This window comes from Bombus pyrosoma, linkage group LG1 (assembly GCF_014825855.1).
Source record: "Bombus pyrosoma isolate SC7728 linkage group LG1, ASM1482585v1, whole genome shotgun sequence".
Classification (NCBI taxonomy): Eukaryota; Metazoa; Arthropoda; class Insecta; order Hymenoptera; family Apidae; genus Bombus; species Bombus pyrosoma.
Window position 1 is genome coordinate 5963483 of NC_057770.1, and position 23611 is coordinate 5987093.

The 23611-nt window shown below is 43.7% G+C and overlaps 1 protein-coding gene across 4 annotated transcripts in view; it reads right to left on the minus strand.

The window, feature by feature from the left end:
• LOC122565641 overlaps positions 1-23611 on the minus strand; it is a 225797-nt gene that overhangs the window by 130617 nt on the left and 71569 nt on the right. For all 4 annotated transcript variants that reach the window (XR_006316226.1, XR_006316227.1, XM_043721828.1 and 1 more), the window contains one exon: positions 2934-3056. Coding sequence is in view for 2 of the 4 variants with exons in the window: in XM_043721828.1 (XP_043577763.1) it covers positions 2934-3056 (123 nt within the window). In the remaining 2 variants the exon portion in view is untranslated. The remainder of the gene's footprint in view (positions 1-2933; positions 3057-23611) is intronic.

A 23611-nucleotide genomic window follows, 5' to 3' on the forward strand; every position in this document is an offset into this window, starting at 1 on the left:
CACGAGACCATCTAAGAGACAACAGCGGTATATGGTTGGAAATGCGTCGAGTACATCGACAACTTCCGGTTGACCTATCTCTATGCGTTCCGCAGCTGAAATTTCGACTGGCGCCGACCGTGAACAGGAAGCCTCACGGATCGATATCTCGATTCGTGTACCGGGGGCCACACTGTTTATGGACGGATGATTATGAGCTCGATGAATGTCCATCGGTGAATCCGACGAGCCAACGAACGCGAGAATAGCATAAATGCTGGAATATTGCAACCGGGAATTGTAATTTTAGCGTAATTTACGATAACCTCGATCGCCATGGGAATCAGTGCCGCGCATATAAATAAAAACTTTCTAATTACACGACCGAGTTCCGGTCTACAGACAGAGAGCAATAGGAAAACAAAAAAGGGAACGGGTCTGTCCATAAAAATAGTCGAGTAAATACGCGGTAAAAGTAGGAAACTAGTATCTAAAAGGTAAAAAGCGCGTCGATGCCCTTTCACTTGGATTTCCCAGAGGTATTCTGAAAATTATCAGAGTCCCAGAATTTCCAAGCTGAAGAATTTACGCGAGTCTCCCTCGATACGATCTCGGAAGGCTAGGATACCGCTAGCTTCTTTCGTATCTGTTGAATCTCTGCGCAATGAAATATCGAAATTACATAGCACGCTCCTAGCGTCGATTCGTTTCTAATCGTCGGCGAATCGACGAAATAGAAATTTCTTTGCTAAATCTCTCAATAACCGTAAGCCGGCCGATTCATTTACTTGTACTACTTATTCTTACGATAGCGTAAGAAGCGGCTCAGCTTTTCATCGAATTCATGATTCGTTAAATACACGATAACTGGAATATGCATTTTCTAAGCGGAACAGAATTAAAAATTTAATCGATTATTGTTCATTTCTGATCTCTGAAGCGAAACGCAATGAACGTTTCATGGTTGAAAAAACACTTTCGCCGGCGATTCATTCAAGCGTATGTAATCCAGCGTGCATGTAGATGTACGATTCTAATCGAAATTAATATTTTTCACGATGTTAAGCGATTTTACCATGGACGCGGAAATAGTTAATTTGTAATAAAAACCATGGCCGGTGGTGGTGGTGGTGACTCGGCACTCGATAGTTTTCGTCATTTTTTCGAGGTCGGTGCGTCAGCTGAATCGCGAATTGTTAATTTCGGACTGGAACCTTTCCGGCCAACTGGACTTTTCCAAGCGTTTGCTTTGAATCACGAGAAAACGCGCTAATTAATTCGCCGAAGCAGTCATTCGGAAAATAAACCGTTTCGCTCGACAACTGCTGCTGCTCTCCCGTTCGGCTACGCGATTTTTTCCACCGTGTTTCATACTTCCAACGTTTTATTTAGAATAACGATTTAATTTTTCAAGAAGAAAGGGCTCTCTCGACTATGGAATGGATGGTAGTTTCTATCATCGGATCACTGTTCGATAGCAAATTTCTGAATTACGCCGAGATTTCGATCGTTCGTCTCCTACGTGAATCCTTGAAAAAATATAATGATCTTGTGAGAGAAAGAAGGGCCTAGTAAAATTGCACGCGATTTAAAATGTGCCAATCAATGTGCTGAGAATTTTTTAATTACACGTAATTCACAAGAGAAGTTCTGCATGTTAATCTACTTCGCTTTGCAAAGCGTTTCTCTGTTCATGCTCGCGGTCGCACGTGTACCACGACGATATCACGCTTCCAGCCTCGTTTACTCGGTAAATTAAATACGAATTAATCCCATTTCCCCGAGACGCGTACGAAAGAGCACGTTTTAACGGTCTTTCCTACATTTTACTTTCGTTAAAGTAAAACGTATCTAATTCCATTATTATGTTGAAGGGCCGTCCTTCTGTTTGTTTTAATTTCCAGCCACGTTAGGGCTGTATTTGCCGCGATTTTTGGGATCGTTCATTAAATTTAAACGTAATTCCCCCGGCGCGAAAACTCCATAATACAGTTATCCGAGTTATAACTCGCGCGACGTGTAAAACTACGAGCTTTGGGAAAAAGAACATCGAAAAAAAGAGCACCTGATTAGAGGATACGTAATATTCAAAAAGTTCGAGATTTAATCTGGCCACGGTTTGGATTTAATTATTTGCACGACACGGCCGGGCATTTTGCTCACCAAAAGAGATTACAGTAAACGAAATCGGTGCAGCGTCGCTCAGACAACGTGTCATGGATATCAAACCATGCCAGTACTATTCTAATTATTAATATTGGACTTCTTGATACTCGCGGTTCACGTTTTAACCAAATTACGCTCATTCTCGGATATAATTAACGATTCTCGATGAACGATATCTGCTAACATAGCTTCTGTTTATAATGGAACATTTATAACTCTCTTTTTAAGTACAAGTACCCGAAACTGTTCGCGATCAATTATATATTAATCTTGTTTTAACCTCATTGAACCTTCGTTAATAGCACGACCAAAGAATATAATCGTCTTCGTTCATAATATATTACGTCTATTGATATCTAGCTTCAAAATAATTTACAATGCGACAGTGTATAACCTGATTTCCGTTGCAGTTTCTGCGGATACAATAATCAGAAGAGAAAAAAGAAGAGAAGAGAAAGAAGTGCGAAAAGTACGAGGTCGTCGACCGCATCCTCGATCCGCTCCGCTTTTTTATTTCTCGTTACATTGGCTAAGGGAAAGCTGCTTCCACTACTCGACACTGTTCGACTTCGCGAGCCTCTAGCTTGATCCAATCGTACCCCTCGGCTGCAATTATTTAAATCAAAGAAAACAGTTGAGAGCCGGTTCAGAAATCGCTTCCGACTCTAACGAAAGCTCTACAGGAAGTTGAATTCGACTTGTTTGCGACGTATAAGGATGTTTGTTTCTCCCTCCTTTCTCTAATACCAGTTAAAAACAATCTAAAAGAATAGTTGGTTAGTACTCACCCAGTTCTGGACCACAGACCCTCGGTATAATCTCGAGAATGGCGCTGCAGGATGGATCCTCGAAGCACAATTGACGCGCGTAAAGACAGTTCAGTATTGCAACCGGTACTTTGATATCGGATCCTGAAAGCAGAAATATCATGGCAGACGTTAGCAATAAAGAAGAAATAAAATATCTTTATGAGGGGATACAGAGAATAAAAGTGGAAAATGGGTGAGCGAACAGAGCTTCGATCGCACAGAAAATATTTAGTAATCACCATCGCCGCTGGTAAGAAAACATACATATAATGGAACGTCGAAATGCATTCTGATTATAGGAAATCGAAGATATTCAAACGAATCAACCGAAACAATTGGAAAATAAAACAGGACAGGAAAGGGAGAAAATTCGCGCGAGGAAAACAATAGAAAGTTACGATCGCAATTTAATACACCATCCAGCAAAGCGTTTTTATTATTTATAGGCGACAGTAATATTAGCGAAGTAACTCAGTCACGAAAAATCGCGTTTATTCATCGAACGCAAATGATCAAGATTTTTCCTTCGCAACATTTTTTTCACTCGATATCGCTCGATATTACTCGACGCGAATCAAGATAAACGAATAATCGAAGTTACAATGATAGACCAGTTTGATCGAAGCTACAGATTCAAGAGATAACGCAACTTAATTTTGCTCTAAATCAACAATACGTGGAAAAATAAAATATTCACGCAACTTTCGCTCGTTGATACGTGAAAGCCACAATAAAAGCACACTCGAGTAAATTGAAAACGAAAGCACGAAGAGAAAAGCAATCGAGATTTCCAATTCGATTGGCTTTACAACCGGCTATCTCAACGTTCGAAATTATTCATCTACTTCTTACGTATATCGTGGAGAATTGAAAAAAAAAAAAAATTCGTAACGACGTTTAAAAGCGGCACCCATGGCCGAGAGCATGAAAGAAAGGGGACGGGGGGAGATAGAGAAGCGGTCACACGAGAAAAAACGAAAGCAGAGAGAGAAAATGGAAAACGAGGCACGAAAGAGACAGGAAAGCTGCACGGACCCTCACGGATTTTTACGAGCCATTCGCGAAATGGTAGTCGATAAAAGAAGAGCGCACCCCCCCCCCCCTGTAATTAATTACGAAACGTTCGCTACCGCTGGAAACAGCCATAAAAAAATGTACCACCGTATATATTCTCCCTCATGACAGTTGTCCGTGCATATCCCGAAGCAGTGCACTAGGAAGATAGACGGATTTTTCGAATCGTAAATCGAATTCAGACCTTTTAACATGGCACCACTCTTTAGAGTCCCACCGGGCTAAGGATCGCCACTTCCGGTCTCGTTTTTTACGACTTCGTGGACACATTTTTCATCGGCTGATCTCGCCCGATGCACAGCCAAGATATTTCGAAATTAACCATACTCGACAGATTCCAAGAGAATGAAAAATGTCTTTGCTTAATGCACGCCGGGCATGGCATGTCTTTTCGTACTCGTTGAACGCGAAAAGACAGTTATATACGACCGGTGAACACGAATTAGGCGGCCATTATTGTGTCATGTATTATTAAGACGCAATACCAGTCGAGAGAGAGACACACAGACTGCTCAAACGCTTCACTTTTGTTATTCTGTCCCTTATTTCGCGAATGAATCGAAGCGTGCTCCGAGAAGAGGCGAACGAGGCCAAACAAATACAGCAATTTCCTTCTCTTCTATTGTTTTGAGTCGCGAAACGAAAAGTAACGCGGGCCACGGGACGCCAAAGGAAACTTTCCACGGAATATTTCATGCGTACGAGAAAATATGAATGTTTAACAACGTGTACGGGCACGCCGTGGAAGTTTACAACGCTCCGTGATGGAACTGCTCGTTTTTGCCGTGAATGTAAATTTGTTTCATGTTACTTACATGAAGTAGAACGACGCTCACACAACCGCTTTCCACAAGCCTTCAGACGAAAAAGAATCGCCTGTCTTTAAGACAAGATGTTTCAAATATGTGGCGCAGATGGCGTCGCGATCGCAACTGCCGTCACCATACAATTCAAGTAGAAACTTTAATTCGCCTAATTATATTACTTGAAAAATATATTCTCTAATCGAAAAGATGTCAGTGATGTATTTTAAGATATTCTTCGTTCTCGTTTACGTTAAATTATTAGTAGTATAATTTTTTATGAATGCCTAAAACTATCGAAATAGTTGCTCTATTGAATCTACGTTTATCTTCATATTACAGTATGTTTCCTTTACGACAACGTTTCGTCAGCGTTTTGACAAGTGGTAAATTGAAGGTGAAAATTAAGTGGAAAGTGAAAATTACTGAAGATATTAAACGTCAATTTCGTGTTTTGCGGGGCTATTTAAGGAAGTATTAACTGCTACGTCCAGCAATGCTCGGTGAGTAGAATGTAAATCTTTTTTTCGTCTTAGAATTTATATTTCATTACACTTTAAGATGCATCAGAAAAATTACGTGCAAAATATGTTTTATACATGCTATGCGTTGCTATAAAATGATGCAAACTAAAAGATAGGTTATTCTGTTAAAGTACGTTTCTGTGTATAACAGGTTAAAGCGAAGGAAGAGAAACAGCAATTACATTTATAATTCGACGCGATTAATTAAGTTGGTAAAGCTAAGTATTTAAGAACAATTTATCGACACGATGAAGAAAGCTAAAATAATAGAAGTCCTTAAAAAGAGTAGCAGCGAATAGTAAGTAAAACGTGCGCGACCAGAGTAGAATAATATTTCCATTTAACTTCCCTTGCTCTTGAACTCACTACTTTTTCCATCTCGCTTCTTTCAGCCAGATAATTATTCATCGCTACTATGCCGTCTTTCTTTTCGGCGCCGCCTTATAATGAGACGTTTGTTTTAAGTGCACCAAGGCAGAAGCTCGTCCCTTTTCTGTTTTTGCTTTTTACGACGAGCATCCGTGTCTGACGAAAACGCAAGAGAAACAAACCAGTCGAGAAAGATCAGGAAGACAAAATTCAAATGAAAAGCACAAATATCGCGGCCAGGCGAATCATGCGACGACTTACACAACCGTATACCATCGGTGTACCTGTGGTAACGATTGTTCCCGACCCAGATCGATTCGCAAAGTAACCCCATTGATCATAGTCTAGCTTCGACGTCACGACTAGAATACGACGAGAATATTCCCAACGTTAAAATATTTTCCATGTTTTTTGAAAGTAGCATCTCGATGTACCGAAGTGCATCGATATCCAGTCGTGGAAAGATACGCATAACCTCTCTAATTGTGGACGCGTAATGCCCCGCAAAACGATATAGATATTGGTATCGTAACGAGTATATTTCTATCGAGGACTGGCGTACTCCTTACTCCCTAGCGTATCAGCGGTTTATAACCACGCGATAAAGCATGAGAACAACTGTGTATTCCGGCATATTGAACTAGCCAGGCAACGGTAGTAACTGTAACAAGTGGAGAGATATGCAACCACGTAATACGTAATCGCGAGTTATACCGTTACATTAATTTCATGACTTACGCAGAACGTCCATGAAATTGCGATTAATCGTGATTTACTCGTGTCGAAAGCGAGCACGGTCGGGTTGCCATGCTGGTATTGCTGGACTGACTGCGAGCACATCGTTTCTTGCCTAACCGAAAAATCTATAGACAATGGACGGGCATTGTTCGCTGAACTGATATACGTCGCTTAACAGAACTAACGTTTGATAATATTGCCAATATTCGACGGCAGCGCTGTAACACGCTATCGCTGCGCTCATGCGCCAGCATTACTATTAGCGACGTGCTAATACAATCTTCCGAGTAATTCTAGCTGACTCCGTTAATTGTCGGATCCTATCGTACCCTCTCCTCAGTCAGCTGGACCTGCTAAATCACTCTCGTTGAATCCGAAGAGATCTCAAACTCGAAAATTACATCTTCTCTCAACTCGGTACTCTTGAATTCTCTTGATGTTCTAGCGACGAGAGACGCACGATAGAACGCGGAAACGTTCTAAATAGGCAGGAACGAAAGGTTGAAAGAAACGGTGTCGGCAGTGGGCCGGGAATTCACGCGAAACCATGCGAATACAGAAAACAAAGTGGCGTGGAATAACTCGCACGTCACGATACCGAACAAACACAGTCGAATCGATAGGAAAACCAGAGTATTCGTCGCGAAAGAGTCTCATGGCCAGGTCGAGAGTTTTATTTCTGTGAGAGTGAAACACGTGAATGTGTGGAACGAAGGAAGGGGGAGAAAACGGGCGACACGCGAGCGTTACAGAACGATAAAGCATCGCCACGGATATAGCCATAATCCAGTTCGCCGGCATATTGACGAACCCACTCGGACAGTAATGCGTTACGAGTGGCTAGATAGGGAGGCGCGTAATGCGTAATCGCGCGACGCATTATGATTCACGATCGCACGCGAGCACGATAAAGTCCAGCTGTGCGAGCGCACGGATACACGAGTGTACACGTCGTGATCGTACACGCGGTCATCCAGCTTAGCCTGTTTCTGCTTTCAATCATGCTTGAAAATCGGCCTACCGTTATAATAGTAACCAACGGCTAACAAATTCTCGATTTCGTGTAAAAATATTGCCTCATCCATGGAGTCGTTAGTAGGTGATGGTAAAACGTACATGCTTGTTGAGATTTATCGACGATATCTTAATATAAGTAGATCTCTCGATAAAACGTTGTTAGCTTTTAAGAAATTCAAGCATGAGTTGGAAATACGTGGCAAGTTAAGTCGTAGGTAGATTCGTTTTGCGTAGGGTTGATTGTATATAAAGAATATCTCATTTCATCTTGCTCGAGTCTCGCAGAAGCGAACGCTGTCAGGCAAAATGAGAACAATGGGAAAGATTTAATGGAACGGAACGCAAAAATAACAAACGGTGCATCTGCTTCCTGGAATAGTCGGTCGGTATTCAGACGGGATCCTGAAAAGCTGAGCTTCGAACTGCACGAATTCTGGCAAACTTTCCTTGAATAAATTAAAAAGTCGTAGACATAGCAGACGAGGACGAAGTATACTAATTTCTAACCGACCTCACTGGCTTTAAAATACGTGCCTGGCCTTCCGATCGGGGTGATTTCAACGTGCCATTCTGTCGGATAGTTTCAGAAAACTAGTCATTTCTGAACGTATCAACCTTGTTTACCTTCGTTGCATAGTAACTCGTGTGCATTATGATATGCTTAATTTTTAAGAAAAAATTGTCTCTCGTCGTCACACGTAACGAAGCACCACTCTTAATCAGCTGCACAGGGAATAATTAAATAGGAAAAAGAAGTCGTGGAATTTGAATTGCAAGCGATTGGACGCAGACAGGTGGTAACACACTTTCAACGAGGAAAAAAGGAGTAGGAATGGCATTCTTATCAAAGGCGGTTTCACGAATGAAGTGGACGGGAACAAGGTCCCAAAGCACCTAGTTGTCGCAGTGCCGTGGCACAAGCCGAGTCGCGCTATGCGGCATAATAATTATCGTCCTTCGGTGCTAGCTAACTTTATGGAATGGAAGTTCGCGCGGCTAACCCAATTGCGAGAGGGCGAAGAACGAGAGAAAAAATGAAACTTAATGGCTCCTCCCAAGAGAGCTGCAGCCACTGCAACAATTTTCCAAAGCCACACTCTGTTCGTGCCTAGAGCCGGCCCGACCGACGAGTACGAATATACTGGAAAATTTCACCACGTTTCCCAAAATCAAATTTCTCAAAGTACAGAACTATGGCGGCTTTCCGCGGACCTCGACACCTTTTCTAAAATGGTCTGACGAATTAGAACACTGATTTTCTGTTGGTAAGTAACGTGAACCAAGACTACTTTATTAGATAAGCTTGAAAATTCTCGACGTTTCGAGGTAAATATACTTTCTAATAATATTTATTCACAGAAACTCTGTGTCGTTAGAAATAAGTATCAGGAGATTCCATTTTGTACGTGCATGAAAATACACATCACTGTACGGTCACGAGGGATCATCGAGGTCGCGTTATCGATAGCTAAGATTGTAGAAGTTCAACTTTCGAGTTAAATATGACGAAGCCTATGTACCTTCGTTCGCACCGACTTTATCCAGGTAATATAACGCAAGACAATATTCTACTTTAATCGTTGTTTCATTGAAGGAAGAACAGACGTCAAAAGGAATTGGAAGTCAGACTCTATTTGCCAGGTTTCGAAATCGCAGAAGAATGTGGGTTTAACGCAAAAGGACAAACAAGGAAAACTTTTTCCCTTCAATCCCGAGTTTCATCTTAGAGGAGAAAATCCTTTATCGTGGCCGCCTTCGTCCGGAGAAAATCCGTTTGAGCATTTCAGTGCACGGATATATTTAATTATCTCGACGATGGTGGACGAAAGGTGCTAGAGATAATTCCAGAAGGTCGCCGGGGAAGGGCCGAAACTTTTGCACTCGAACTGCGTTACGACGCCTGGCAGAAAGTATAACTCTCCTGTCTTATTATATATAGATCTAGCTGGCAATTGGAACTTCCGCCTGAGCGGTTACTTCCGCCGCCTTACACAGCTTCTCTGTTCTCGTCGTTCGGCCTTCTTTCCGCCCTTCTTATCCCTTCCCAAGCTAGCCACGCTTAAGCGAGTCGATATTACACGTTCTGTCTCGCGTTCTTTCTTTTCTGATGAAATGGATTCTTCTCCTTCCGCCTCTATCGGAAACACGAGGCTATACTTCCGCCGTTTGTTCGACGCTGCAGTACGTGCGGCGGAACGACGATAACAAATATAGTTCGCTGCGAGAAAAACCGCATTTTGATCGTCTTTGGTCGAAATACTTACGTCTGGTAGCCTCAAATTTTTCATCATCGAGACCACAAATATAGAGACCATTATTATCTCGTTGTTTGCGCAAATGATCCGCTTTGTTAGTTGATCTATCACAAACGCGCGGTGGACCAACAAGATAATAATAGACATCATTTACAAATCTACAAATTACTAATTATTATTATACTATTTTCATGATACAAACAATCCGTTATCGCGGTCTTTTCACTCGTCTCTGAAAATGAATCCGACTAAAAGGAATTTTATATTAATCAACGTTAAACTGTATTCAGTACATATGGTCAGAGGATGACCCAATAAATACCTCAAATACCATTGGCAGATAAAATGACATTCTCGCGGTTCGATTAATTTTCAAACAATCGAGTTACAGGGTCAATCTGCATCGGGAGACTTGGATAGTCTTTCCGTTTCCATTGCACGTGTTTTCCGCGTCGCTGCGTTTAATTGACTAATGCATAAATATCGCAAAACCATTCGAACGATTATATTGGAAAATTTAAAAACTACGAGTCCTAATAAACTCGAAATTCGTGCATACATCGTAATTTTACTCTGAAAGCTTCGACGCGTAAGAAATATTTCCACTAGAATACACGTTGCGAGCTATCTCCAGACGTTTAAATCAGTCGGGTAGACCAGAGGCGTGCCTTTTCATTATACGGCACTCTTTTTCCGACCTGCCTTATCTCGCGGCCAGGAAGCCGTGATTTTTCACTACCGTTATCTCGCAAGGATGCGAGCATCGCATAATTTGTCGAGTGTCTTTTTCGCAGCTCGTTTGTTCTCGAGATTTTGGAAATTTTCTTAATGTCGTGCGCACGCGCTATCAAAAAAATGCTGAACGCCTGTTTTTCATTGGGACGCCTGTCGCGGTTCAGAGAAAATACGTTTCCCAGCCGAAAGTTGCGTTCGTTGTACACCAAGGTTTTGAACGATCACAAAAGGAAAATAACTGGAGTGAATGCTTATTTCACGGGTGCGCACGGTTTTTGCCATTTCGCTGAATCGAATCAATAGAATATGTATCGAAATTTCGAACGGGTTTCGTTAACGCGGATAATGGAATCCGATTTAATTCTCATCTTCTGCAAGTATCGAATTAACGCCCGATTAGAAAGCTGTAAAGAAACAAACGATAAACGTCTAATCTCCTTCGCTAGTTACAAGTGAATGATTCGCCGGTTTATTCGGCGAACAATAGAGATTCGGTACCGGCTAGAACGCCGGAGAGTAGAGAGCAAGAATTTACATCAACTAACTATGCAATTTTGCATCCCTTTTTATAACCTTTAGTCGGAGCCGAGATCGCCGTACAGTCTGTCGTTCCTTTGATCACATCACCGTACAGAAAACTCCCCCTTGTCCCCGAAACTTCGTTATTCCGATTTTCGTCTCCGCTTTGTCCCCGTTTTCCTGTCTTTTTTATCGAACGTGATTCGGGTTTGTAACCTTGCAACGTCGTCTGTTACATCTCGTATACCGACGGTAGACTCTATCGTCCGCTTCATAAACAAACAAAACCAACTAAAAAATTCAACCAAAAATTCGTAACTTTGTTTGCTCGCCGGTGGACAACCGATCAGGAGAAGGGTGGAAAGCGGAGAGAAAGAGACAGGGATAGAGCGAACGAACACGAGGATAGAGGATGAAGGAGGAACCACCACGTTCAGCGGACAATCCTACGAATCGATATATGGGACAGTGATTTTCAATTATCGGTTCGGTAGGAAACTCGTGCGCCGCTGCTGTTCATCCGTAGCTGACCAACAGATCATGAGATGTTATCGTTTTCGGCGCAACCGACGACGCGGATGATGCTTGATCCTCTTCAGGAATATCAGTCCGCGTCAGAATTTGTCCGGAGATTTTCCCTCGAACCGATTCGTCGATCGTTCAACCACGATTAAAGTGTTTTCCATCGACCAGAACGTACGACGGACGCACCTGACTTTGTCCGACTTTCTCCGCCTAGAATTTTCCACGAATTAGTATTTTGTCCGATCTCATTTCGCACGTGATATCTCGCGATGTATCCTTCGATTCCTTATTTTCGTCATTTATCGATGAGACGCGTACGTACGACCGAAAGAAATGCAGGTATTTTTGTACGATCGCTTACAAAACCAATCAACGAGCTCCCGCGATTAATGCGTTAATTAAAACCGATCGGACATTTTCATCGGCGTAGAAGAACGTATCGAAAACGTATCTTCCTGTAAATCCTCTACCTATATGTTTTCAGATAAAACGCATTACCGGCGTGTAGCGAACGATTCGAAACATGGAGCTATTGGACGAACGAGAAAGGAACGGACAGTAAAAGTCGCGCTTAATACGTTGCTGCATCTCCGATCTCCGAGTGTCGAAGGAGTCGCGTACAACTAAAATCCGGCAAGGAGCATCGAGATTATCCTCCGAACGCGTGCAATGGCGCAAAAAATCACTGTTCCAGAGGACAACGAAGTTCACGGGAGCCGCGCCTCACGGATTTGCAAGGGATTTCCTGTGGAATTCGGTGGAACGCGATTAAAATGTTCGCCAGCTTGCGCGATGGATACAGATAGATTGAGAGATAGCGATGTATAGAGATGTAGAGGTGCGTTGTGACGGTGTGCACGCGTGCACGCGTGTAACACGAGGCGCGTACACGGACGGAAAGGGGGTCAACGGCAACGCGAAATCCCTGTTTAATTTCGATAGAAGGTCGTGTAAGCCCCGCTGTCTCGCCGGAATAAATCCAGATCCTGTTGCGAAGTATGATCGCCGTGCTGATGATGTTATCGTGCTCAGCTAATCATCCGGTATAATCGCATTTCGCGAAACAACGGAATCCCTGTGGAAAAAAAATCGAAAAACTGTTCGCTCGTTTAATCGCCCCGGTTGGCTCGTCTTCCCCGCAGGCAACCAGAAAGAAACTAATACTCCTTTCAAACCGTTGGTAGCTATTAATACGGTTTGCCCGTTTCTCTCCAAGTTCCATATTTTCCTTCCTTTTTCCTATCCCTTTGCGCCAACGATTCTCGTTATACGCGGACAGTATGAATTTGTTGTAGTTTTTGTTGTCATTGAGGGAATACATTTAATTTCGATAAAGTTCCGATTGCTTCGTAGATATGTACAACCGAATAAATCAGGATTACGGGATGAAAGGATACGCGGGCACGCATTGACAATAATATTCCGCTCGATTTAATTAAACCGAAAGTATTCTGCTTTTCTTTCCACTGTAGCACGGACGGACGCGCACCGCAAAATCTTTTTTCGCAACATCGGATAGGATTCTATAAAAATGATTGCTTTATTTTCAAATATTTGACAATCGTTCGATCGACCCGCCGATAGCACACCCATTTCCAATCGCGATTTCAACCGGCAGATATGCTTCTCGAGCACGGGTCTCTTTGCCACGCGCTCGCTACTGCATCACGAGAGTAATCAATGGAAAAACGAGGCAGTATATCGCGATCTTCGGACCGACGCTTCAAAGACCCATCCTCTCACATTTTACGACAAACTTCCACTATGTTAATTCGCGATATCCGAGACTCGATCTAGATGCGAGTGTTGTAGAATTGAAAATTCTCGTACGATCGTTGTTTCGAAAAATCGCAACCCTAACATTACCGAGACTCGACAAGATGAAAGACCTTTCCGGATAACGAAGGCACGTGCAAGCCTCCGCGCTTGAAAAGCATTCAGCCGTTCAACCGAGCCGCTATCATATCTCGCGAAGTTAGGTCAGCCTCGGTTATTATTCCGACGATATAATCGTCCAGAACTATGTATCGATAACGAGAGGCATTACAGTTGAACACACGGTTGCGCGTCATCGCTCCCGATACACCCTAAATTGGCCTTGATAACTAGCCGACCTTTCCCTAGCATCGAAGAAACTCGCCTAAAGTCGAATTTACGTTCATCGCTGTCGAAAATTTATCGAATCGATAACAAATTCGAGTGAGACTAGTTGCTTCTCAAAGCGCGCAGCTTCTCTTTCCCATTAACAGAGAAATGAATTTTAAGAATTTTATTCGGTGAAATCGACTTTTATTTAGACCGGTGAATGATTGTACGCGATTCCGTGGCACGTATACCTCTGATAGCTGTTAAAGTTTCGATGAAAGAACAGCAAGTAGCGTATATTTCTTGTTTCCTTTTTTTGATCCAATCGACTATATTTATTTCGTTGCGCGAATCACAAAAGAAGCAAATAACGCAAGATTATTAGACAGTTAGATTTAGAAATTATCCATGCGATACACCTAATTGAACAGAATAGACGGACTATAGGGAAGGATCGCGGGCCACGTTAATAATTTATCAACATGCATAATTATAATTTCACAAGGGCCCGATTTTGGCCAAAGATAATGCATAATCTATCGCGCGATTGATTGGAAGATTAAGTAGATCCTGTGCGATAGAAATTGCTCGGTGAAAAATCTAGGATAACAGAGAAGGTTCTATCGTTCGGCTATGCCTCGGTTCTCCGCTTTAATAAAAGTTAGAACTAACTAGCGTTTTTAAAGCTTTGCCTGGCAGAGCAAAAATAAACGAGCTCTCGAGGGTTGATTTTCTTTTTACACGTAGATTTCGTTATTGAATCAACCAAACGCGATACGTGCGAACAAAAATCATTGTGTGGGGCTGTTTGACGGTAGCGAAGCCAATCACGACGCAGATAATGATCGCATCTAGGCACACGCCAACGTGGAAGACTTTAATTGCCAGGCACGAATCGATTTGTCGCCGCCGTGCCACGAGGGAACCTATCGTGTGCACGAACAACCTTCCACCCTATTTTTACCCTCTATACCCTTTTTCGTCGTCAGTTTTCGGACTACGAATTCCCGTTTATCCCTGTGTCGCACTTCCACTCTACCAACCTTTCGAAACAAGCATATAGCAGGATAAGCACAAATTTCCTTACGTTCAGCCGCTAATATAAATACCTGCTATCGATCAAAATCTCCAACAGTCGACGAATAGTCGTCCGCATTTATCAAATAGAAAGTCCCGGGGAAAAGCTAAAATCGTAGAAGCCCTGTAGGATAATGCATCCGACGTACCTACAAATGGCTAGGCGTTCACCGTGAAAAAGGGGAACGGTATCCAAGCGAAGTTGCCATATCGCTATCGAGAAGTCGCGAGGGCGAGGGTGGAGGGCGTAGAAAAGGAACGACACTTCGGTAAGTTAGTTTCAGTCTGTGGGGACGTTTTTAAAAGTTCGGGAGCCTGCGGAACTCGGCGAGCCACGAGTTTCCGCAAGAAGGCGCGGTCCTTTACGGCGTCCTTCGGTACCTCGCCACCATCGGCAATGCCACCGCCGCGCCGCCTCCTAGTCGGCAAGCTTCTCCTCTATTTTTCTCCGGCGCACTTTGTCTCCTTAACAGCTTTTATCTCACAACGATTCGCGCACGAGCGTACCCCATTATCGATTTCATTTCATTTCACGGCCGCTGTTTCCGCGGTGAAAACGCCGAGGAGGAAACGGTCTCGAAGGAACGCCGAGCATTCCAGCCGAAAGAATCGGCCAACGTCGCCGAACGATAGACGGTTATTCGAATTTCTTCGGCTCGAGGCAATCTCCGAAGACGTCGACGAGAACCGATCGTGTTTGCAAATTGCACGCGATATCCAAATGGCCGTACCATTCTCCTTTAATTTTTCTCTCCGGTATAAGCTGCTTTCGAGTTCGAACTTGTAGTTTGCGCGCGTGCCTGTTTACACGCTATTAATCGACTCGATGTCGTTAGGAGATCAGACGTTCGCTGTTCTACGATAATAACTTTTACTCTCGCGTTCGTTTCCGCTCGTCAACGTGGACAGGCTAAGAAAGAAGTTCGAAGGGAGCATTTTGCGAACGAACGGTTCGACGATAGACGTCTGTTCGAATCCGCCAGAGCGACGATAATCCCTGAATCAATGACAAAGAAATTCAATCGTTCTGGGAGATCGGTCGAACCGGTCGTTCCACGACGATGCTCTATTAATAATAAAATTCTTGAGCTTCGGGCCATTTCGCCAGATAGAAATCGCATGCCATCAAACTTCTACCTGCCATCGCAAATCGAAGTTCCCGCAAGTGAGCAGAACACACAGGCTCGAAACTTCGATAACGAGATTTGGTTGAATTACGTAAGAAAATTGTAAAGCTCGGACTGTAACGATGTTTCGTCTCCGATTCGATCCTCGAGTCGCTCTGGTTTCATCCCGAGCCAGCTATTTACGATAGATTTGCCGTAATGCGATGTCACTTAAATGCATCGTACCTCTGTGTACACCAGTCAATGGCCGAGTCTTAAGGTCGATTCCGGTGTTTGCCCACGTACCCACCAAACGTTCACTCCCTTTATGCTCCATTTCTTGTTTAGTCGACGTTTCCTTCTGACCATAGCCGCGCTCCTTTCATCGATGAGAACCGACTAAAGCTAATGTACCGTCGCTTGCGGACGAATCTCGTACTTTCAGTACTCTCGATCAATCTGGAAGAGTACCACTCTCATACGTTTTATTCCCTCCTCGCGCGATTTACCTTCGTAACATCGTTTTCCGTTAACTCGCTTTTAACCGTGATAGTTTTCATCCTCGATAGATAACACAAGTTTGACTAACTCGCGTATAAACCAGTTGAATAATTCAATAATTGGTTTTAACCTCACTTACCAGTTGACGACTGGAGCAGGAAAGCCGACCGGCGGCGCGTTTGATTATTCAGAGGTCAATCGACACCCAAGCGGTACTAGTAATCTACGTAATACCCGACTGCGAAAAGCAGAAATTTTGAAATGGCATGATCGCGCACTTAGAGCACGCGCCGCACGATCAGAATGCAGGCGCGTTGCGTTATAAAATTAATATGTACGTGGGAGCGCGCGATCCGTTCGTCGCTGGCAAATCATTAATTACAATGATTAATTTGCTCGTATAGAGATCCATTCTGAACTGATTTATGGCACCGATTAGTAGCATGCAATTGCGATCAGTTATCGAAAACAAGCGAGTCTTCGAAAATGCCGACCAACGATTGTGAACGAATTGCTTTTTAAAAAAAAAAACATCACGACCATAGATCGTTCGTTAGAGATCTACGTATGGATCGAACAGGATGAAAGTTTGATTGCGCCGCGATGGCGAATAAATTCAAACGTCGAAACGGAAGCGATAGGTCGATGGCATGGGCGGAATTATTAACCGGGATCGCTCGTCCGCCCGAACCATGCACTTTTAAGCGTCCAATTTGTAAGACTCGTTGGAAAAAGCAAAGCTGTGCAGAACGTGGACGAGGATTTTATTTAATTCTTGCGAACAACAGATGCACGCAATCACGACGAGGTTCGTGCACTGTCTCTTCATCGCTAGACCGTCCAAGGTAAAACATACTAAATCACTCGAACTAATGAACGACGTCGGCGAGCGCACTCTTGCTTTCTTCCGTGTTCTATTCGCTCCTCGTCTCTCTCCCTCTCTTTCGAGGAAATATAAAAACAACGAAAAGTTCGTGTAAAATCCTCCCGGTGAAGGGGATGTACGAAGCAGAGAGGAACGAAGGGAAAAATGGAAAGAGGAAGCAATTTAATTATAGCACGACAAAGGATGAAAACGCTCTCGTGTTCCGATGTGTGTTTGCGGGACACGTGAGATTTAATACCGCATGATGAATCGCACCCTGTGCTTATTTTTAATCGGAAAAAATATACAACCCGGGATAATGAACGAAATTCAACTTGAAGAGCGCAATCGTTGCAGGTTCCACGTCGTAATTACGCAGGACGATTCTTTTCTGGATTAACTCCGGCCAAGGATCGAAATTAATTTGTCAAAAAGAGAAGTTCGACGCGCGCACGATTAGCGTAGTAGAAGCTGCGCGAACGTTTGCGAAATTTGCCCGAAAGGAAAAAAAGATAAATGAACGGTGGGTGAATTCGCTGTAGCGTGAAGGGACGAAAACAACGGATCGCTAATAGCGAAACAGATGAGAATCCTTTACGAGCGAGCTTTCGAAGAACGGTTTCTGCTTCTTGTCTCTTAAACGGCGCTCTTAACCCTTCGAAAGTACTCGGTAGCGAGTGTGGGAAAAAGATCGATTCCGAAGCTTCCGCCTCGAGCGAGATAAGACGTACGAGGAGAGCTTTCATACCTTCCGGGATACGACGAAGTGCGCGAGGGAGTTTAAACGAATTTGAATGACGACCAGGACAATTCGATCCCGCCGGATAATGCGTTCCTTGCTCCTTTCCCTACAACAAGCTTCGACCATACTGCCTATCTGCCGCAACTTTCCCCTCGACGTCGTCGTATCGCGTTCAGGATAAAGAACCTAACGCGTTCCCCTCTTTTGTCGCGCAAGGATTCCCTAACTTCTCTGTCTCGTTGGATAAGGGGTCCTTTAGAAGAGACGAATGTACCAATGACGAGGCCGATTGGCGTCGAACGCGAAGACGGTTGCGGTTATGGTTACAGTGGATGCGGGTTCTGGCTTACTGTCTTCCTGGAAAATACGTCAGAATAATCAAATTCTTACGAAACTAGCTACGTGTATCGTGTTTTATCTTTCATTTATCAGAACAGGTATCCGCTCTAAGTACAGCCTAAAGCGTAAAGAAAGAAGTGTAACTTAGAGATTCGTGTAGATACTTTTAGGTCCCGCGTGGCGTATATTGTTCTCGCTAAAAAACACAAGCCAAGGCGAAACGAGAGCGTGAAAGTAAATGTAGGACATTCTTGACCCGGGGAGATCCATCCATCCGAGGTGTCGGCCACTCTACCAAGTTTTTCGCCGTGGAGCAAAGTGGATGTGCAGCTATCACTCCACGGATAACAATCCCAATCGTGTTTCCTATACAACGAGATACGAACATAGAAGTTTTTTGCGAGGGCGGCTCACTGGTCTGTGGATAACAACCCCGAACGTGTCGCCCTTTTTGTTAACGGAGGATTTCGCGGTGACTGAGGAGAGCCAGAAGAAAGACATGCCGGAAGAAGAAGGGATGAAAGATGCTGCCGCTCGTGGGGTAGAACGGGGTGGTCGATGGGAAACGAAGAACGAACGTCAGGGAACGTGGATATTCCCGAGCTTCGAGTGGGCAAGGAGATGGGGCTTGATATGCCGTAAGATTGATTGGACGGGGGTTACTTTCGCACTTGTCTTACTCACGTCGATCGACACTTCGCTTAGGCGGCTGTCCTGAGAAGCAACGACGCGAACAGCTACGGAAGCGTCCAGAGATTTTCGAAAAATTGCACGCGAACCTCTCCTTCGTCGATGCTGTGATCGAAACGCGGTGGAAAGCGCCTTCGACGATTCTCCGCTTTTTGAAAATATTTATTTTTAAGAAAGTTCATCTATGAACGTCAACAGCGCGCCGATGCTCTCGTTAATAGGAACATCGACCCAACGATACGAAAACCGGAAACATTCAGAGTCGCTTGATAATTATACGTTCGTAGTAGATGCGTCTTGGTAATATACGGTCCACAAAGTTATCTTTATCACGAAACTCATCTTATATCAATCGACTTTGAACGCATCCAACGAGATCGGACTACCTGTCAGATGCACCAACCGCAGAGGAAATTAGATGAGAGCGTATCAAAGTTGCGAGCATAGATTTCACTGATGGTTTTCAAAATTAATGGAGTGAATATGGTAGCTCAAAGAGTACACACGATGTAACCAGATTTCTGGAGAAGGTTGGACGCATCGTTCTCTACGTGCTATACGTTCCAACGGAAGTACGGTTCGTGTCGCTTCAATACATAGATGTAACCTATCTAATATTAGTGGCAGCTCCGTGAGAAACCTACACTCCTGGATTAATCGACGCGAAATCGAATGAAACGTGCGACGTTAAGATCCGGAAAACGAGAATTTTTTCGTTTAACAAGTTCGTCTTAGATTTAAAACGGTTCTCACTCTAATTCACAGTCAGACTTAAAGGTCTGTATTCGTTGACGCGTTACGCCTGAAACTTGGTCAGGAAAGTTTTCAAGTATCGCAAGAGTACACGTAAGCAAAAGGAAGTTGCACGAGCGAGGGTTGCCGCCATGAAAAATTCCTCTTCCGTTTCTTGCCGGTGGCAGTAATGGCCGGCCGTGGTACTCAAAGTCTCAGAGGAAATGTCGAGACAGAGGTATCCCCTCTGTCCCAAGAATTATTACCCACTTCCCCCTGTTTTATTATTGTCGTTCGCCACGCCGAGCTTTTCATAAACGTTCCCCGTGACCACTCCCGTAATTACTTTTTGACACCGTACCCCGTTCGGCTCGCATCAAAGAAATTGAAGCGAGAGAGAGAGAGGAAGAGAGAGAGTACGCTTATCCGTACAAAAGGAAGTTAACTGGAGCACCTAGTTTATTGCGATTTCCTTCATCGCGGCGATATTTTCCGCCACGGCTAGCATCGCCCGAGCCACGTTACGCTGTCTACATCAGTTATTACGAGCGGGCCGTACGTGCGGAACCACGTTCTTCTCGAAGGCACAATCAAAATCGGAAAAATTGCTTCTTCTCGTTAGCGTCCGACCATTTTTCGACGATACCGCGCGGAACTCGATGTCGTAAATTTTTTTACAGTTTCTTCTCGCGCAACGTTACGACTCGGCGTAAAATCTTGACGAAGAAATTGCCGGCGATGTTGCTTATAAGAAAATGATCAAGCCACGTTTCCTTTTCGGTCAGCAGTTTTACAACGATTTCACGGTCTTTTTCCAAGAGCATCGTCGCAAACATTCACTTATATCGCTTTCTTATTTCCGTATCTTTACCTCCAGATTAATTTTTCTCGATTGGTTAACAGTCGATAAAGAATCGCTCATAAATCGAAGAGTTTAAACGCAGCTTTTTGTATGAAGCCTCGTACGCAAAAGGAAAACCGGATTCTCAATCGTCATATCATAATTAAGTTCGTTTACGAAACTCTGACACGCAAAGAATCTATTCGACAATGCATCGCCCGAAGTCGCGGTTATTTTTCAACGCAAACCAGCATTTCATTACGGCGCTACCTCTCGGAGAAAGTCACGCGCTACGGTACGAGTCTCGTTTTAATTACACACAGAAATTGCACGAAACGCGGCAAGTCACCACGCTCAATTTCTCGCTTCAAACATGTGACTGAATAACTGCGCTCGCGACTTGCTCGTGTTTCAGATGTTCCTAATCTCGAGATCGTTCAATTTCCTTTATATTATTTACAGAAGGAATATCAACATTTCTTGGACATGTGTGCGTTATATATAGGCAAGAGGTGATTCCATATGAAAAGAATAAAAAGAAAATATAGAATAAAACTTTTTCCTCCGAAGCTTAGTTTTCAAGAAATTCGAGTTCGAAAGTTTGTTAAGTATAAACGATCGATAGGATGTTATTCTAGATGCGAGAATGAGTAAAAAGCGTAGAATAAAATTCTTTCGTTTATTAAGGCTTCCTTTTCCAGAAAATACAACTCGAACGTGTTTTGCTAAGAATCGATCTTAAGTACAGGCGTATGATAAACTTTCAAATTTATTTTCCTCAGAAACAAAGCGTCTTATAAACAAATTTTATTCCGCATTTCCGATTATTTGACTTTCATACGCCCTGTCGATTATTTAGTCCTGTCCAGTCCGGAACTGCCCAAATCGTGCTCGAGTATGCTTGATAAATTTTCAAACTAGATTTTCTCGAAAGCTAAGCTTCGAAGGGTAACATTTTATTTCATACCTTTGCCTATTTTTTCACGAGAAACCAGCTTGTGCCCGCCTGTACATAACTTTCGGCTGCGCCCGGTAATTATATAGGTTATCTCCTCATGTAGATTACATAAATCGATGTACAATATTTGTAATATCGTTGAGGGTTTTTGAACGAGGTTGGCTTCGTTACACTATAACTAGTGCGACATAGCTCCAAAGCATAATCAGATCTAATTACTTAATTCATTTCCCGTCACAGGAAATCTTTCAGAGGCACTTCATCAAGATAATCAGTTTCGGCGAGGTTGCATCTTCTTAATTACAGTAGGCACCGATCCAGTGGAAAATTTCGTACGACACAGACGTTCCTACGGGCCGGTAGCTTTTTACTCGGGAGCTTTTATATAGGGCAAAAAAACCGGCCAACCTGTCCAGTCTCCTCCGGCGTGAATCTGTAAGGTCGCCCGGCCATAAATGTCGGAAGAAGCTTGACCCTGCGAGACTTCGAGATAGAATGGGGAAGGACGGGTGGAAAGAGAGCTTCCTGTGCATCGCTGTATGCTTTCAATCGTGTCATGCAAGCGACCGAAGAACGAGGAAGGACGTACAGAAAGATACAACCTCCTTGACGTGGAAAATACAATTTGCTAACATGGATAAATACTTTTTGGACAAACTGGACAAATCTAATATCACTTTACTGGAATTCGAATGCTGAGACCAAACGATAACAATGAGTTAAGTTGCGTGAAATTGGGAACACGTAGACGAACAAACCATTTCTATTTAAAATACGAACATAGTCTTCCCGATGATTCGAAAAGACAATGGGCTACAAAGCAAAGACGCTACTGGATTCGCGTATATGCAAATAGGTGAATGCGAAACGGTGGATCCACATACTTGGAAGGGACAAAGAGAAGCAGCCAGGGCAGGGAGTTCGGGATGAACCCAAATCTAGGGGAAAATTTTATCGTATATTCAAGACGTGTTTCGACTTACAAATGCGCGCCCGCTGGCATAAGGACGAAATAGTGAATGTAAGGACGTGGATGCTGCAAAGAAGGGATGGTATGGCGGTCCGTTACGGTACAGCGGCCTGGAAAAAAGATGCCACAACGGCGGATGCACACGACGAAAATCGTTGGATTTTATTGCCGGCTTAAAGGGTTTGCAGTCGAACGCATAACGTGACTGGATATTACGCAGCTCACGTGACCTGCAGAGTACCGTACCATTTGGCATTTTCTACTCGCCCGCGTTCCATAATTTCCATATTTCAGTCGGCGTTCCAAGCTATCATGGATCACTGGCTCGGTCGACGATACTTGTTTCCCGGACGTTGCAGTTGACTGCACCCTTTCGATATTCACCATGTTCGTTAGTATCTTCTTTTTTCACTATCTAGCGGTCGACAATCTCTCCTGTATGGTGAGTGAACACACGTAAGTAAACATAGGACGAAATATCACCGATGTCAACCGAATCTCATATCGCTCCATTAGAAAACACAGATTTCCTTCCCGATCTGCGGAGAATCGGCATCGTGATTCGAAAACGCAATGACTAAATACGATGTTTGGAGAAATGTTCTCCAAGTTGGAATTGCGAGAACGAGAAAACACGATTCATCGAGCAGTTACGTTTAACCTCGTCAAAAGCTCGACGACCACCGTGAATCAGAGGATAATCCACGATTGGAAGATCGAAGAACCGCTGCCTAGGATCTTGCAGCGACCGATCGACAGATTGCACGTTCGTCCGAACAATCGACTCAACCGAACGCAACCAACCGAATAAATTCAGAGTACAGAAAGAACTATGCGCTAGCAACTAAGTCATTGCGGGTCTTACCGAGCTGGCAACTAAGTCATTGCGGGTCTTACCGAGCTGGCAACTAAGTCATTGCGGCTCCTTCCGAGCTGGCAACTAAGTCGGTGCGGCCGCTCGAGCTGGCAAATAAGTGAGTGCGGGTCATACGAGCTGGCAACAGAATGAAACTTACGAAGCTTTCCAGTTTCCCTTTACGAGGCTATTCTGAGCAGCTCTTTACGAGCTTACACAGACGATCGTGTCGTTCGTTCGCACGTTCCCGCAGTAATTTTTTCGTTCGTTGGAACAGATGTATGTACGTTTTAAATCGTGGCTCGAACTTTTATTGAAACAATCTGATACTTCCGT